Source organism: Temnothorax americanus, unplaced genomic scaffold (genome assembly GCF_048541705.1).
Source record: "Temnothorax americanus isolate GAGA-0224 unplaced genomic scaffold, ASM4854170v1 Scaffold27, whole genome shotgun sequence".
Taxonomy (NCBI): Eukaryota; Metazoa; Arthropoda; class Insecta; order Hymenoptera; family Formicidae; genus Temnothorax; species Temnothorax americanus.
In genome coordinates this window covers 249,503-266,702 of record NW_027509411.1, presented here as the reverse complement: position 1 = coordinate 266,702, position 17,200 = coordinate 249,503, and the positions used below count along the sequence as shown (strand labels likewise).

General features: G+C 35.6%; 2 protein-coding genes across 2 annotated transcripts; one reads left to right on the top strand and one right to left on the bottom strand.

Annotated features, from left to right (window-relative positions):
• Nucleotides 1-1,784: 1,784 nt before the first annotated feature.
• On the top strand, nt 1,785-3,116 carry LOC143899390 (uncharacterized). The gene is made up of 2 exons (XM_077409649.1): nt 1,785-2,619; nt 2,757-3,116. Exons 1-2 carry the CDS (start codon nt 2,013-2,015, stop codon nt 3,056-3,058), a joined length of 909 nt encoding a protein of 302 aa, XP_077265775.1. The 5' UTR covers nt 1,785-2,012; the 3' UTR covers nt 3,059-3,116.
• A 10,781-nt stretch (nt 3,117-13,897) lies between these two features.
• On the bottom strand, nt 13,898-15,749 carry Mrrf1 (mitochondrial ribosome recycling factor 1). The gene is made up of 2 exons (XM_077409743.1): nt 14,711-15,749; nt 13,898-14,267 (listed from the first exon to the last, which is right to left on the bottom strand). Exons 1-2 carry the CDS (start codon nt 15,325-15,327, stop codon nt 14,024-14,026), a joined length of 861 nt encoding a protein of 286 aa, XP_077265869.1. The 5' UTR covers nt 15,328-15,749; the 3' UTR covers nt 13,898-14,023.
• Nucleotides 15,750-17,200: the final 1,451 nt, after the last annotated feature.

Sequence of the window (17,200 nt, the reverse complement as noted above, 5' to 3'; positions counted from 1 at the left end):
TGCATTTGCAGTTCCTTATTATCATTCCCATAAGTAATCCTTTCTATTTTCTCCTCACCGATCTCCTCGAATTTTTCTTTTTTCGCATCTGTATCACACGTCGATTTTATTTCTTCTTTAATCACATTACGAGATTCGTCGCTAATTGTTGTTGTACCTGATGGCGATCTGTTCACTTCATTTCGCGATGCAACATCAAATTTATTCGCTGGAGATTTTTTCTTCTTTGGTTTTCGCACGAGATTGTGTCTTCTCGATTTCGATTTAAAGCAGTTGACGAAAAGAGATCGGCCTGCGTGTCTACACCCGATCGATGAGGCGTATTGTACGCCTCTGGAAATTCTTTTCCTCTTAATTTTGGATACAGAAACATTCGCAGGGCTACAGCCCGTCTCGCTAACAAGGACTTCGTTTTGATGCTCGTTAAGCTTCGTCGGCCTCTCATTTGCAACACGTATAGTTTTCGCATCCCCAGCGTCTCTTACGTTTCTCGGTCTCTCGTCGGTTTCTTTCCTGGATTTTTCGGCGTCCGAAATGAACTTTCGATACGTTCCCGACGGTTCAGACATGCGCGATCTATTTGGCCATTCATCATCTTCGATTGATTGATCGTCACGCGGGTAATCCTCTTTAAATACGGCCGCCTCGTTCGCTGCTTCTACTTTCCGCGCACGTTTCGCAAATGATAAACGAGCGGATAAATCAGTGCCGCTTGGCGAATCGTCCCCCTTAAAATTTCTTCGCGGCTCGTACCGTGCACCCGTTCGATTTTCTCCGTTTTCCGTCGAATGATTAACTCCCGCTGGTATTAAACTGGGACATGAAATGTTTCTTCATGCGTGAAATATTAATCAGTAAAATATTATATATAAGTCATAATTAATAGCGTTTTTTATTGGCAGAACTGGTGCGCACTCAGTGCACATTAAAGCTGTTGTATGTATATATACACTGATTTAATCTCTAATATTTAAAGTAAAATGCAAATATTTCGACTGATAAAATACCCAGTACATATTTTACCAAATAGTGCAATAAAGAATATTGAGGATTTCATGATTTACCCCGTTTATATTAAACATATACACTTTACGTTGATTTGTGTACGACGGCTTTAAGAAAAACGCTATAAGTTAATTTGCTCCAATTATTTTAAATATAAATTCTACAGCGTAGAATGTAGATCATGTTACGATGAAATCAGCACAAAGAATACTTTAATAATTATATAAAGATTAATTTTTTTGACAAGCTTGGCTGCTTTAAGGAAAAATATATACTTTATATATGTATATATATATATATATATATTTAGTACTTACAACATATTCCAAGTATTAAATATATAGATTTACACCTATTTATTTACAAAAAAATTATTATTATATCATACCTTAACGAGTTATGCGTCACAATTGAAGAGATTACGTTTTCATTTTTTAATGTGACTATTTCTTCTCGTAATCGCAAGATCCTGACATTTAATTTGGCCACAGCAGCGACAATATTATCGATGCTAATTTCTGCGTTCTCAGATGACCAGTGATACGAATTGGAAATTACTCCGTTTGCATGCGTATCCATATCAGCTACTTTTTAAAAGGAAAAATAGTTTGCTAAAATATTCAATACTTTGGTAATATTTAATACTTAATTGATAGTATAATAACAATCTAATATAATAATAAAATTACATTAGTAACATTACTTCACAAAAAATGTTATTAAACCTTAACGTCAAGTAATTTTATTATCTATTATTTTGAAAAGTTAAGTTTCTCTAGTTATATTTCTCTCTTAACTGCTGGAAACAGCAATTATTAAATCAGCGATGCGTCTTGCTTGAAAATAACGTCGCATCGCTTAAATGTCAAAATGTGAGTGATCTTCACACCGAAGATCATTCACTCGATTTTATAGGGCAACTAAATTTTTAAGAAAAATTAATAAGTAACAATGAAAGAAAATAGTAAATTCAAGATGTAATCAGTGCGTTATCCAAATCCGATGAGATGGCTGAGGATAATGTCGACGATATCCTGGTGCGCCTCGACGAGATCGAGAAGCTGCAGACGGAACTTCGGCATTTGGTACCGCGAGTCACGAGTAGCTCGTCCAGACACGCCAGACACCAGGATCTATCCCGCGATTCGCCCGCGTCGATCCGTTTCCCATCCCTCTTCACGTTTCCCGTGATTTCGAACTTTACGTCAACCTCGAAGAACGAGCGTGTGCAAAAGTCAGCTGCGCGGTTGAATCTCAACAGCAAATCGTTGAGCGGCAACCGACACTCGACGGCAAATCTGAGAAACGCAGGAGGATCTTCTCGAAGTGGAACGAGGGAGACGAGTGTCTTTAAGAATCTGTTGAAAAGCAACAACAACGTCACCAGCTCACACGCGAGAGATTCTTCGGCCTCAACTTCCGTGGCAGATTCGAGAGTACCGGCAAGGAGCAGTATCGTAAATCGAGTGGTCAAGTATCCGCAAGAAGCAATGAAAAAGAGATTAAAGAGCGATACGTCGAAGACCGTACCCAGAGATAAAACGCAGCGTATAACTGGCGAGAGATCTAACGTGCAGATATCCGGAAATGAAAATGTGAACTCAAGTGAATGGAGTATATTTTAAGTTTCTGTTGATTCTTATTATTCATTAAAATTGTTTATTATTAATCAGATTTTATTTTCTCAAACAAAGATTTTATATATTTTTTCTTTTTTTCTTCCGACTTCAAATTATTAATTCCTTAGTTTCTTTCGATTCTTGCGTTTACAGTACGCTCGTCTGTACAGATATCGGACATTCCGGTTCACGGGACAGAAGCAACGCAATCACGAGACGCATGTCTAAGAAGTCGGGATTATGACAGAAGCGGCACGCTTATCGAGCGAATTATAGAAAAACTGAACTATTGTTTCGTAGACAACAAGAGGGTGACCGTCCCATATCATCATCTAGGGAATAAGATACCCAGAAGAGTGCAGATATTACATTCGATTAATGGAACGGAAACTCCACGATTACATGAGTCTGCGGCGAAAATGTCCGTCAATTAACAATATGATGCTTCAAAAAATTAATTAAAGATATATAAAATAATGCTGCAAGATAAAATAACATTTCCGAGATTTTAATCTATAAACGTCCACGCACAAACTTTAAAGCGGATATAATTCTATTATAATTATGCATCCAATTTGGAATTAGAAAGCATTGATGAGTTGATGACATCTATTGCACAAATAAATTACGATCAATAATATCTCTAATCTCAAAAAAATTAAACATTTATTAATTTACTTTATTCTCTATGCATATGCTTCAAGTCCGTTTTGAGAACGTGAGACTTAATCAATAACCAGTGAACTGCTCGCCGAAAATTTTTCGGTCTTGAAACACAGTTTTAGTTTTGCCGAAACAGTAAGTATAAAAATTAACACAAAAATATTATTATCGAAACAAACATCCTGTCACGGCTCTTATAGCTCTTTGTTATTTAGGTGATTTCTAATTGTGTAAACCTTTTTTTATTAATTATATTAAAGATATATTTCGTAGCGTGTGTGAATCGAGCCGGATTTTTCGTTCATGCACGGCAAATGCACAGTATCAGTAAAATACTTAATATAAATAAAAAACATACCGTTAATTGCCCGTAGAGATCTTTAACCATGCAGGGATCAGACAAACCGTTAACGATCTCTGATTGGTTCCGTTGTTTGGGGTCAAACCGGAAGTGTGAGAGAGAAAGTTATATAAAGCTAACCAAGAACCTATAGCCGACCTGGCCATAAGTGTTCGTCAAAACTAGAGCTCGGAATACTTGAGTATCCGGAGATCCATCCGCTCGTCCGTTACCCGTTGTATACAGATTTGAACAGGTTCCGCGGGTACCTAGAGATAATTCGAGTTAGGTTAGGCACCTATACGATGTAGGTACTGTACGATACGAGTACCCGAATTATCCGGATACCCGCGGAACCGGTCCAGATCCATATAATACCAACGGGTAATGGGCAAGCGGGCGGGTACCCGGATACCTGGTGTTATCCGGTTCTTTTTCTGAGCTCTAATATTTATTTTTATATTGAGCCTCTACATATTTACTAATATTTATTCAACAGTTAAAATAAATCTCCATCAAAACGTCATATCCGGTTTGACCCCACGACGGCACATTCACATTGTCCGATCTCTGATTAAGGATCTCTATATAGGTGCCCGTACACAATAATAAAAGTGTTTAAAAAGTTTAAAAAAATATAATTAAATAAATATTTATGCGCATGCATACACAATTATAAGAAATTTAACCATTTACATTTAATAAAAAATAAGAAATAAACTGGAAAAAGAATAAAACATACACTGATATAATTTCAATAAAAATGCACAGTAGACTAAAAATAAAATATTTTTTAGTAAAGTAGCAAGTATTTTATTTGGCAAAAATATTATTGAATACCAAAAAAACAAAATTTGTTGCAGGGTTAAGAAAAACTACCATAAACCTTACCAGGATTGATAAAACAAAAATATATTTTTTAAAATAAAAACATAACATTCTATAAATATTGAAAATTTTTACTTATACGATAAAGTTACAAAAGCATTGTACAGTTTTACATTGTACGATTTTCAACTTTCCACGCGAAGCGTGGTCCACACCCCACACCGCTTGATGCTTACACGCAAAAAATGTAAGAAAATGAGCTTCTTTAATTTGTTGTATTTTTTTCTTGATACTTAATGATATTTTGTCAACACAGTACGTACAATTTTCTAATATCCCTGGTGAAAAAATTTTTTATATTTTCTCAGAAATTTTGCAAGAATTATTGGGACTTATAAAAAATTCTGAAAAATATATAAAATTTTTCAGATACATTCAGAAATATTTGGATGGAAATTTTCGAAATATTTCAGTATCCGTATATATGTATGAAAATTTCTGATAAATTGCACAGATCTTTTCATATTTATTCAGATTTCTACAAAGATATATATATTAGCAAAAAGTATTTTAATCTTATTTTATTTGAGTTTTTCTGAAAAACGTTCCAAATCGTATAAAAAATCTAAAAAATTTTTAGTATTCTGAGAAAATCTAAAAATTTTTATCGAAATTCTGATTAATAATATGAAAAAGTCTGAGATATTTTTCCACCAAGGATATAAATAAAATAAAACATTTCAGCAAAATGTTTAAAAACTTTAATCTTTGTTTATATGGAAAACTTAAAAATTGTTGATTTAGTCGGATTAATTAAGATTTGAATATCTTAAAAACTAGACGTTTTCGCACCTGTAGCATTCGATTACACTTTATAAGTGCTACGTGCCGGACAAATTTCATCAAAATCGGGCCGGGTCGGATACGGAAGTCTTACCTGATTTTGACTCCCCACTATCAAAAAATGAAGCTCACGTCATGGTAATTTTTTCGATCGAGAATACATACCTACCTTTCATTCGACAGTGTTCCGAGATTTAACGCGTATAATAAAAAACATTTAGAACCTGTACATTTATAACACATCAGGTTTATTAAAACTTACTGTCAATGAGATTAAAAATCACCTCAGATGACCGATTACTTTACAAAAATTAATAAAGTACATCAGTAAGAATTATGTCATAAATTCGAAATAACAATATAAGTTTGAACAAGGTTATGATAGATATATTTATTGACTCCCCTCAGGGTTGCAAGGCGTTTTGTAGGGACGTTCCCAACCCTTTACATACATTCTCTTAACCTACCTTAGCCTATCTTACATTTAACCTTACATACTAATCGCCCTGCCTATCTTTACACACACACACACACGCTCGCAAGTTCCCTATCTCTGTGGACTTCCGTTTCCGTTTACAAACTCCTCACTCATCCTCTTTCTCTCATTCACTCCTCCCCTCCCCTACCTCCCACTCCCTTCCGTCATCTCCTCCCTCCCTTACTCTCTCTAATTTCCTCAGCCATCTCTCCCCCTCCCCCTCTTCCCCCAATACTTCTCCCACCGCTTCCTGCCATGATCTCCCTCCCCCCCCAATCTGCACAATCTTCCCACACATGTTCCCACGTCTCCTCCCCCCCTCCACACACCCTGCACACTCTTCTCTCCTCTGCCATCCAATGTTTCGCTCCCCTCCCCAGTAAAACAGGAACGTGGAATCCACGTTTCTTTCATGTGGACCAGCGACGTAGAATTCACGTAGACAATCGAGTGGATCATCCGCTTAAAAACGGTAGTCGGATCCACGTGGATGAGATCATCGATTCGACGTGGAATTTACGTGAAAGTTTCACGTCTCTTACAGAAAAAGTACTAAAAATACACAGTAATAAATTACTGGATTACTGGTGCTTATTATTGTTAGTATTGAATTACTCACTCAAAAAAAACCTCTTAATACTAGAGGACACTGATTTCCGATATTTACCCGGCATAAAAAAAAATTATTTTTATTAAAATTTTATTACTAATTTATAACTAAATTTGAATTTGTTTCTTAAGATGCAGTCTATGATTATAAATATTTTCTCGTATTTGAAAAACTCAGAAAAACACACTTACCTTGGTGGGATTCGAACTCGGGACCTCTGGATCGTGAGCTAACTGCCTTACGTGGTAGACTACTTCTTAATTAGATGTAAGTGTTATATATAGTCTACATATGTCGTAACCAGCGCAAATATATAATTTTTCAAAAATCATCTTAAAAAACAAATTTAGTTTAAAAAAAGTAATAAAATTTTTAATTGGATATATGATATTATTTCTTAATGTCGGGTGAATATCCGAAACCAGTGCCGGCTCATTAGAAAATTTTGTGTTCGTAAATATATTTATGAAAAAAAGTATATTTATAAAGTTAAAACATTCTTATCAAATCCTTACAAAGGCCTCATTAGATAAATATCCTTTAACCTTTAACCATATAGTTGCAAAACATATAGTTGATGGATCAGCTTGATTAATTATAAATTATTCATTAAAACGTTCCATTTAGCTATATTAATTGCGATTGACAACATCAATGTCTCCTGAGATTGATAAATTATATGTCAGTAAAACAGTGGAAATATCTACGCAAAATCTACATTGATATTACGCGGATAAGATACTTTGATTTTATCGATGGAAAAGAAACGTTGAATCCACGCGGATAAGGTACTTCGATTTTGGCGATGGAAGAGAAACGTTGAATCTACGCGGATAAGGTACTTCGATTTTGGCGATGGAGAAGAAACGTTGAATCTACGCGGATAAGGTACTTCGATTTTAGCGATAGAAAAGAAACGTTGAATCCACGCGGATAAGGTATTTTGATTTTGACGATGGAAAAAAAACGTTGAATCTACGTGGATAAGGTACTTCGATTTTAGCGATAGATAACTCGAGGATGAATCTCCATCCACGTATTACGTAGATTCGACGCAGATGCGACGTACCTGTTTTACTGGGGATACCACCCCCCAGCCTGTATCTAGCCACCCTCTGCCACCTATTTTCTCCCCAGTTCTTTTTTAAGTATTCCGGTATCCCCTCCCCTTTTATCATGCCATACCACTTGTTAAATTTTGCCTCCCCTATCTCCTTCCATCTCTCTTCTCTTTGCATTCTCTTTTCTCTCTCAAGCACGTCCTCCCCCCTCCACATCCCTTCCTCCCTCAGCTCCTCCACCTCCTCTATCCTTCAACCCCTGCTCTCCGCCGCTTCTTTTCTCTCCTCCTCCCATCCCCTCCTGTTCACCCCTCTTTTCGCCCTCCTCTTTACCTCCTCCCAGCACTCCCTTGCCAGCTCCCCTCCCTTTTCCTCCTCCAATTTTTTCTCATACCCCTATGCTCTCATAACCGCCCTTCCTCTTAGTTTCTCCCTTTGTAACACATCCCTAATCATATATCCCGGTATACATCTTTCCACTCCCAACACCCACCTTAAATATCTTTCCTGTAATCTCTCTATTTCCCCTCTTTCCCTCCACCCCCATATTTCCACTCCGTAACTTATCACCGTCCATACCAACTTATCAAACAACTATATTCTCCTACCCCAATCCCCCCCAAACCTCCTCTTTCCGATCCCCCATACTTGTCCCAGCAACGCCGCCCCTCTCATCGTCCTCTCTTTTACATGTTCATCCTGCCTCCCATTACATTTTACTACATAGAATAAGAGAGGTTATGAGAGAGAGAGAGAGAGAGAGAGAGAGAGAGAGAGAGAGAGAGAGAGAGAGAGTATATATAATATATATAATAAATAAATGTATAATTATATAACAGTTAATATATGTTTAATAAAAAAATAATGAAAAATTCAATGAAAACATATGTGTTAAGGGGATCCTAAAGTGAAGGCTGAACTTCCTCGACGTCGGTAATGTCAACATTTCTAATCCTGTTTTCTATGTCATATATTTATATCTGTCCTTGTCTGACGAGAGGCATCTGTCCTTGTTTCGATTACTGCGCCATCTCGTTTAGAAGAGAAGTAACAAGTAATTTAAAATAATTGTTATAAATTTACTTCCTACTTTTGATACCGTTTCCTAATATACTTTTTATAGCTAGATACCTTTTTGTACCTTTTTTACAGAGATCATTTTTTTTACTTCAATTACATGCTTAAAATCTTTCAATATTTCTAAGAAAAAAAAATTTTTTCAACGCTACATACTCGATCAATTGACCGCTTACTGTCCTTCTTACAATTAGATTTAGATCAACCCTCTTCCCTCCCCCACTACACACACACACACACACACACACACGCACACGCACACGCACACGCACACGCACACGCACACGCACACGCACACGCACACGCACACGCACACGCACACGCACACGCACACGCACACGCACACGCACACGCACACGCACACGCACACGCGCACGCGCACGCGCACGCACACGCACACGCGCACGCGCACGCGCACGCGCACGCGCACGCGCACGCGCACACACACAGACATATGTTGGGCAGTGGATTATTTTAAATGATAAAGAGTCAGTGGCCTAGGTAGTTGTATCGCGACAGTATTAGTCAAAAATAATGGTCACACTGCAATACGATAATGTACGGAAAACTCTACTTATCTATGTAAAACTTTTGACTGAGCTTGTACTGTTTTTACTGTTTTCACTCGCGTCAGTAATGTCAGTATTGTCAGTATATACCATATATACCATCGAGATTAACTCGCGACGCTCGCGTTAGTATGCTATCGAGGTTATTTTGAATAAATAGAAGAAATAGAAGCGGAAATATCTGTTGAACATTATACAAAGGAAGATTAATGAAAAAAAAGTATTAAAGAAAAGACATAAAGCTTTTGCGGCAATGTCTGAACTATATATACATATATATAATCTTCATATGCGCAGTGTTGCAAGATTTTTACAGGTTAGCTGCCGTATGCGTCCACCGCTATGAGAAATTGTGTACTTTGTGTAACAATTGCTTCAAAACTAAATAGATAAGGGTCTTGTACTTTTGTAAGAATATTTTTACAAAAGTCTCTTTTGTCATCTCTTTGTTTTTCATTAAAATCCTATGAGTATTAGTTTGATCGCTACAATTACAAACGTGATATAGGAAACCGTTTTCGTCCTACGATACATGTAAAAAGTGCTAAGTTTGATTTCCATTATTTCAACTTTGGTATAGTCAAGCTTTTTCTACCTGCACGTGTGTGTAGAGCATGTTTACATTAATATGCTGTTCAAATTTTAAAAAATTCCTATAAAAATGGGTTTTGTGACACAACTACCTTAAGTAATATATTTGAGTTGATCAGCCAATAATCAAACTAATTTAATAATTATTTTCTATTTAATACGTGTATCAAGTGATCGATGTAAACTAGGCCAGTATGCTCGATAGATAGTTTTTATTACACTTATTGTTAGAGAGTAGAGAGTGCGCGCGCGCGGCGTGCGATGCGCGCTGGCCGACGAACAGAGCCAATTAAAAAGGAGAACGCAAGAATCGACAGTATCGAATGAACGGTATTTGATATCACGCGTTGAGTCTCATCGAGGCCGTGAACGTATTCAGACGTGTGTATTATCATAGTATAATTATTCAAATGGTAACGTATATAATAATGTCTTACACCGATAATCCCCCAAATGAAGCAGATCCACTGTTAGGGAACACGACAATAATGTGGACAAGAGAGAAATACGAGGAAAGCGTTCGCGCTTGCAAAAAATTAAGGATAGTAGTAGTAGTAGTAGTAGTAGTGCTAGTGGGAGGTACCACCAGGGTCCTTGTCGGCCACCAGATCTAGCTGATCCTGTGTGCCTTAACCTTTCCATTTTCAGCCTAGACGTGTCGTACGCAGAGAAAGAGCAATTACGTGTAATGTTGGACGATTTAAGGGCTAAAAATGTAATCCGACCCAGTGAGTCCGAATACGCTTCTCCAATTATTATGGTAAAAAAAAAATGGCGAGCCTCGTATGTGTGTTGATTACCGTTTTCTAAATAAGATTTTAGCCAGGGATAATCACCCCTTACCATTGATCGAAGATCAACTTATGCTCTTAAATAATAAGAAATATTTTAGCCGGCTAGATTTAAGGAACGGATTTTTTCACATATTACTATGGCGCCCGAATCAATTAAATATACCGCTTTTGTTACTGCATTAGGACATTACGAATATTTAAAAATGCCCTTCGGATTGAAAGTTGGGCCACCCAGATTTCAATGATTTATTTACGAAATATTCAAAGAATTAATAGACTCTGGAGATGTAGCAATAATATACTTAGATGATATATTGATAATGTCAGAGACGTTGGAGCATCACTTAGCGATCTTGAAACGAGTTTTTCAATTATTAGTGCGTAATAAATTGGAACTAAGATTAGACAAATGTGAATTTCTTGCCACTAAAATAGACTACTTAGGGTATACTGTCACTGGAGAAGGAATACAGCCCACCATGAGTGGCTGTGGATTATTTAGATTTAACTTAAGTTCGCTTTTAGTTTCGGTTGTTTCTGGTCGTAACGGTTCCACATAATGCGTAAGATATAATCTTCTTAACTCTGTCTTAATTTCATTAGGTACGTCAGGATTTATTTTTAAGGAATCTATGTCTTTAGTAGTCAAAGTTTCAACATCTATATTCATAATTGCATTAACTGTTTCTTTTTCTTCCTCTACATTTCTATCGGATAAAACTAACTGGAATAACTTAAGAACATCGCGACCCAGAACAACGCATGATGTCATCGTATCGTTAGGCACAACTAATAACGTAATATTCTCTTTGGTATGACCATTTAGCGTAACATTAGCGACTATAGATCCCTTAACAATAAGTTGTGATTGATTAATTCCACAAAATTTATTAACTAAGTGATTGTCTCTTTGAATATTAAAGTGTTTTACGAACTGTTCCTTTATAAAACTAATAGGACTTCCGGTGTCTAACAAAGTACGTAGCGAATAATTATAATTATTACTTTCAAAGCTTATCTGATATTCGACATTCTTTTGAAAATCAGTCTCCTCTGCGACGCTGTCGACGTTGACCACTTCTTTCTTCTCCTCTTTCTTAGGGCAATCTCTCGCTGCATGTCCCATTGTTCCGCATTTGAAGCAGGATCCCCGTTTGCGTTTGGGCTGCTTACACTCGGCAGCTATGTGGCCGGTTCTGCCGCAGTTATAACATCGGATAGTTGTTGAACTCTTATCTTCCTCGTTCGCTCTATTCTCCTTGACTCGAAGACTTTTGTCATTGGTCATCTTTGCTCCCTGCCTGACATTCCGTATCGGTGCGTAAGGTGATTTTCTTAAAAGACTGCATCAACTCTGCCATAGACGAGAAATTTTGCATCCGTGCTTTATTCTGCAATTGACGATCAGGAATGCCGTCTATAACATAATCCATAATCTCATCTGCTGCTATAGATATCCGATCGCTTTAATGATTTTGTCATGATAGTAGTCATGAAAACTTTTGCTGGGCTGCCACATGCGTGCCTCGAATTGTTTACGCAAATCGATTTTATTTGGTCGACAATCGAACATCGCTTTCATTTCTTTTAGAAAGTCATTAAGCGTCATTTGTAGCAATTCAGGTTTGGAATGCAGCCAATTTTGTACTTTGCCTTTAAGTCGAGATCCGAGTAAAATCTTTGCGGTATTATCATCGAGTTCATAAGTCTCACACAGAAATCGTAGCTTCAGAATCATGTGAACGGGGAGACGCGTTTCTCAAAAGCTCATTTTCACGCCTCATTAGATCTAATTCTCGCTCCATCAATAGTTTTTCACGTCGCATAAATTCGAGTTCCTGAGCATAATCGAGTCTTCCCGTTTCGGCCGGTAGTACTGACCTTTGGTCCTCCGCATTTCCGGTTACCTGGGACGTCGTAAATGTCCTCGCTAATTCCTGATTATCCTGCGCCATTTCATGGTCTTCGTCCATCCATGTTCCTTCCGGATCTGCCTGCATTATCCTGCCTATCAACTCAGATTTATTTCCGCTCGTACTCAAGCCTAACCGCTTAAGTTTCTGCTTCAGAGTATTAACCGAAAAATCCAGCGGACTCTTCCTTGTTTCGTTGTCCGCATAATCAATTCTCGATGTCGGATATCGTTGCTTTCTAGAAGATTCTCGTCTCAACCTCGAATCGTCACGTAATACATAAACTCGTGGACCGGTTCTTGGCACTTAATTCACGAACTTACAAGATCTGGATCTTTATCCCACTTCTGAAATTGTTAGATCCTTTTATTGCTTTTTTCTCTTACAAATCGTTTTTTACCATGTCTCGCTTTTCTCGCTCGCTAGCTTCTGTTTTTTTCCAGCCTCGTTCGTCACGCTCGTTTCTTTTTCACTTTCGCTATCATACACAGATATCGCACAGATCGCGCGGAGTATAGCTGAGTAGCGCCGATACGAGCGGTAGATTAAGAAATATAACTATAACTCTTACACACAATAGCATAATATAATATATTAATAATATATATATTATATAAATATTATTTAATATTTAATTTAAAATACTAAATATTTTTAATTTTGTTATAATACCTATAAAACATTATTATTATTAAAATATTATTTAATTTGTACTTTTATATTAAAGAAATTTAATTTTTTATATTAATATTATTCCCTCTCTCTTTTTATTTTTATATTTATAATTTATTTATATAGTATATGGTAATTTTTTAAACATTTTAAAATGTATGCCAATGTATATGTAATATATTTATCTCTGATTTGCAATAAGTTCTATTTTTATACTACATATTATCTCTTTTTTTTGCAATATTCATTTCATTGACTAATTGTCCGTGTCTCTGATATATAGAGATGATATAACTAAAATTTGATAAGACTAATATGAGAATAGAAATAAGCACGAAGATAAACCTAGTATATTCAAGTATAATTCAAATAAAATGTGGAATATTTTATGGAAATATGACATATAAGAGAGATAAGTGTCAATATATTAAGTATATTAAATTGTTATTTGCATGCCTTTCAATAATGTAATGAAACATGCTAATATAGTCTCTCTATAAAATTTTTTCCTTTTTCAAAAGAATAGGAAGATTGTTGAAAAGAAATCAAGAGATATTTTTTGGCGAGGCATTGCAGGAGATAATTCAACAATAGAAGAATAAAGATTAAAGAAAAAATAAAGTAAGAATAAATTTGTCAGAGCTGAATTGAGGAAGAGAAGAAGAAACGGCTATATAAACATGATAAATAAAAGAATGAAGTAAAAGGAGTATTGAAAAAAGATGGAAATTGGGATAAAGAAATTAATATGAAAAGTTTGTCAAGGAAGAATTTAAAAAATCGATTTTATATAGATAATATTATGTATATATAAAAGAATAGGATAAGGAAATGTATTATATAAAAGTGAGTGTATATATTTCTTTTTATTACATAATTAAATATTATATACATTTCCATATACACCAATTAGCGATATAATTCAAATAAAAAATTGCTAATTGTTGAAATCAAATAATTTTATTCAGAATCGCCTAATAACTCTTTTTGTTTGGTTTCCAACATTTGTTCAGCTTTATCTACATACTGGTGACTAAGAATATCTATATAATTTTCTATTCTGAATACTAGATCTTTAGCTAGTTTCTCCTTTTGCTTTACTACCTTAATTTGTTTATTGCGTATCTGTCTAACATGGTCACAACATTTCACATAAAAGCTTTTTGCGTTCTTACTTAAGGTTTCTCTGTGTTCCTTTGTTACTCTGTAATGTAAAAACATATGTAAATGTTTTTGTACTAATCTAATTGTAATCTAAGCCAAAATAATATATAGTTATGTTCAGTTATTATATTTTTATATTTATTTTATTTTATATATATATAAATAAATGACATAGAAATAAATAACTAATTAAACAGCTAATTACATGCTATTTTACTTATAAACTTTTATTATATATTGCTTATAGAATTTAATAAACAATTTTATAAAAATATAATTAATAATACCCTTATATTTTTTTCTGAAAATACATCAGCATCATAAGAATATTCCTATAATTTAATTTTCTTATATACATATATAAACTTGAAAAAATATTTAAAACTATAATATATTTTGGCTTTTAATAACTGTAAAAATGATGGAAATTGAAGGCATTTTCTTTTTTATAAGATAGTAATATTTTCTAAAAAAAAAACTTACTTAGGGATAGGAACATAAATTGTAGTCCCATCCTGTTGCGGATTTAGCTTCATCTGATTCTTCATAAGGCTCTTCAGAATATCTGGAATAGCTTGTGGAAAGGTAGATACATTCAACACTACCAATTTAGGTTTACGACTAATTTGTGCAAGCTCTTGCAATGTGTAATCTTTGCCTTCAAATTTGATGGGTAACATCTCAATAGCACCCATACTTGATCTTACTGACAAGTGCTGAGCAAAGTCATTTTTTAAGTCTTCGATTGCCTTGTCGAGTTGAGATACCAATTTATTAACATCAACAACTTGTTCGAACTCATTATAATCAATATGCTGTGTCTTTTGCTTCTTTTCGCCACGGTTTTTGCTTTTTGACAGCATAAAGGTCGTCAAAAAGTTTCTTGCATTGTTCACTTTGACGCAATTGTAAAGTGAAAAATAAAAAATATCACAACATTGACCGATTTGCAGAGACCTTCGTTGGCTCTGGAGACAATGTATTCCTTTATTTGATGAACAATAATGTACATATTTTTTTAGCGGTTTTAATGCTGAGATTACTGCATAACTTTTTAACTGAGTATTGGCACAGAAACGTATGCCTATTAAACTTCCCATTTTCTTACTGTCATAAAATATTCAATGTAATCACAGAGTACAGTAGTATTATTTTTGTAGTATATATTATATATATATATATTATTGTAATAATATAAATATATTAACATGTACCCAATATATTTGGATATTTATTTAGTAGTATTCATACTCTGTTTTTTCAAACAGTATAAAATATTATACACGTTGCTAAGATCTGCACGTGTACGTACACGTACCTAACCTTAAGGCCATTGCACGTAAAAGTTAGCCATAATCGTAAAGTGATAACCGCGTTCAGCAGACTGGACACAACTGTTGAGTGTCGTCTTATCAACAGGCTACGTTGATTTGTTGGGTCTAAAAGTAAGAGCCAATCACGTTCGATTGCTACTGAGCGGTTTGTTCCGCTGAATGCGCCTTGTGCTCTGGGTCTACAATGCGAGTCGCAAGAATTGACCAATCACAGTCGATTATTCTCCTCAAATTCGATTGTGATTGGTCAATTCTTGCGACTCACGACTTTGCGACTCGCATTTGTAGATAGTCGTCTCGTCAGGGCATATTAGATAAAGTTTTCGATTTTGGATTTTATATCAAATTATATAATCAGCTTTGCAGTCGATTTTTTCTGTGGCTCCTTACCGACTATTTAGTCTAGAAAATCGATCTCGAAAATCACAAATTTTGCATTACTTCATACAGATGGCACGAAAAAGAAGGCTCTATCACGGTTTTAATCACATATTTTCGCATTTTTCGATTAGATGAAGTGAGAAAAAACATTGTTTTTGTACATTAGATTTCGAAGAATCCGATGCAACCATAAAATATATATTATAGTTTACCGGAGATTTCGCTGCTAATTTTTTAGTTTAATTTAGTGAAAATGCGGTAATCGAGCAGACATTTTTTGGTCGAGGTGAAGTTGGAAAGACTTGGCAACGCCGCTGACTAATCACTGTAGTTGCAGGTTATGAGTATGAGGCTCGTCTTTCTTAGCCGACGTGGATAGTGATTGACACCCTTGTCATGCGTTTTGAAACCCTTTCTCAGTAATTGTTAAAATTCAATCGATAAGGAGATGTAACCTCACTTGTAAAGGTGCCTTTTCATGCTGACGCTCGACGCTCATTTTCAGCGGCAAGAAGGTCGCATGACCACAATTCGACGACTCGCATGATCAGCTGATCAAAACGGAGTCAAATGAGAAAAATCACATAATTTGGAAAAAGTAACATACTTTGTCACGTATGAAATTTTACACCATACGTCATAAAATTATTTTTCCCTTAAGGCCATTGCACGTAACAACGTTTTAGTCATAATCGTAAGGCCGTAAGAAAATAGACCAATTACAGTCGATTATTCTCCTTGAGCTCGAAGAATAATCAAATGTGATTGGTCTATTTTTTTACGGCCTTACGGTTATGACTAAAACTTTGTTACGTGCAATGGCCTTTAGCAAAAATTGCCTGAAATATATTTTTGAACGTGAAAACCTACAAACAGTCACATCACATGACTAGCACGTAGCGAGACGCCTACCTTAAGTGAAAAAGTGTGATGGAAGATTCACATTGCGTCCGATCACGTCCGATGTTTGACGTACGACGATCCGACATCCAATAACAGAATTTATTATTAGAGACAAAAATTTCCTATTGGATGTCGGATCGTCGTACATCGTCGGATCGTCGTACGTCGAACATCGGACGCAGTGTGAATCCTCCATGAGTCCGGGGGCTTAAGGTGAAATTTCATGGGCAGTGAAAAGCAGCAGCAGATCGTATTAATCTAGATACTCGAGAACTTCTCTATTTTGTAGCCAATCAGTACGATCTGCTGCTGCTTTTCACTGCCCATGAAATTTCACCTTTATACGTCTCCCCAC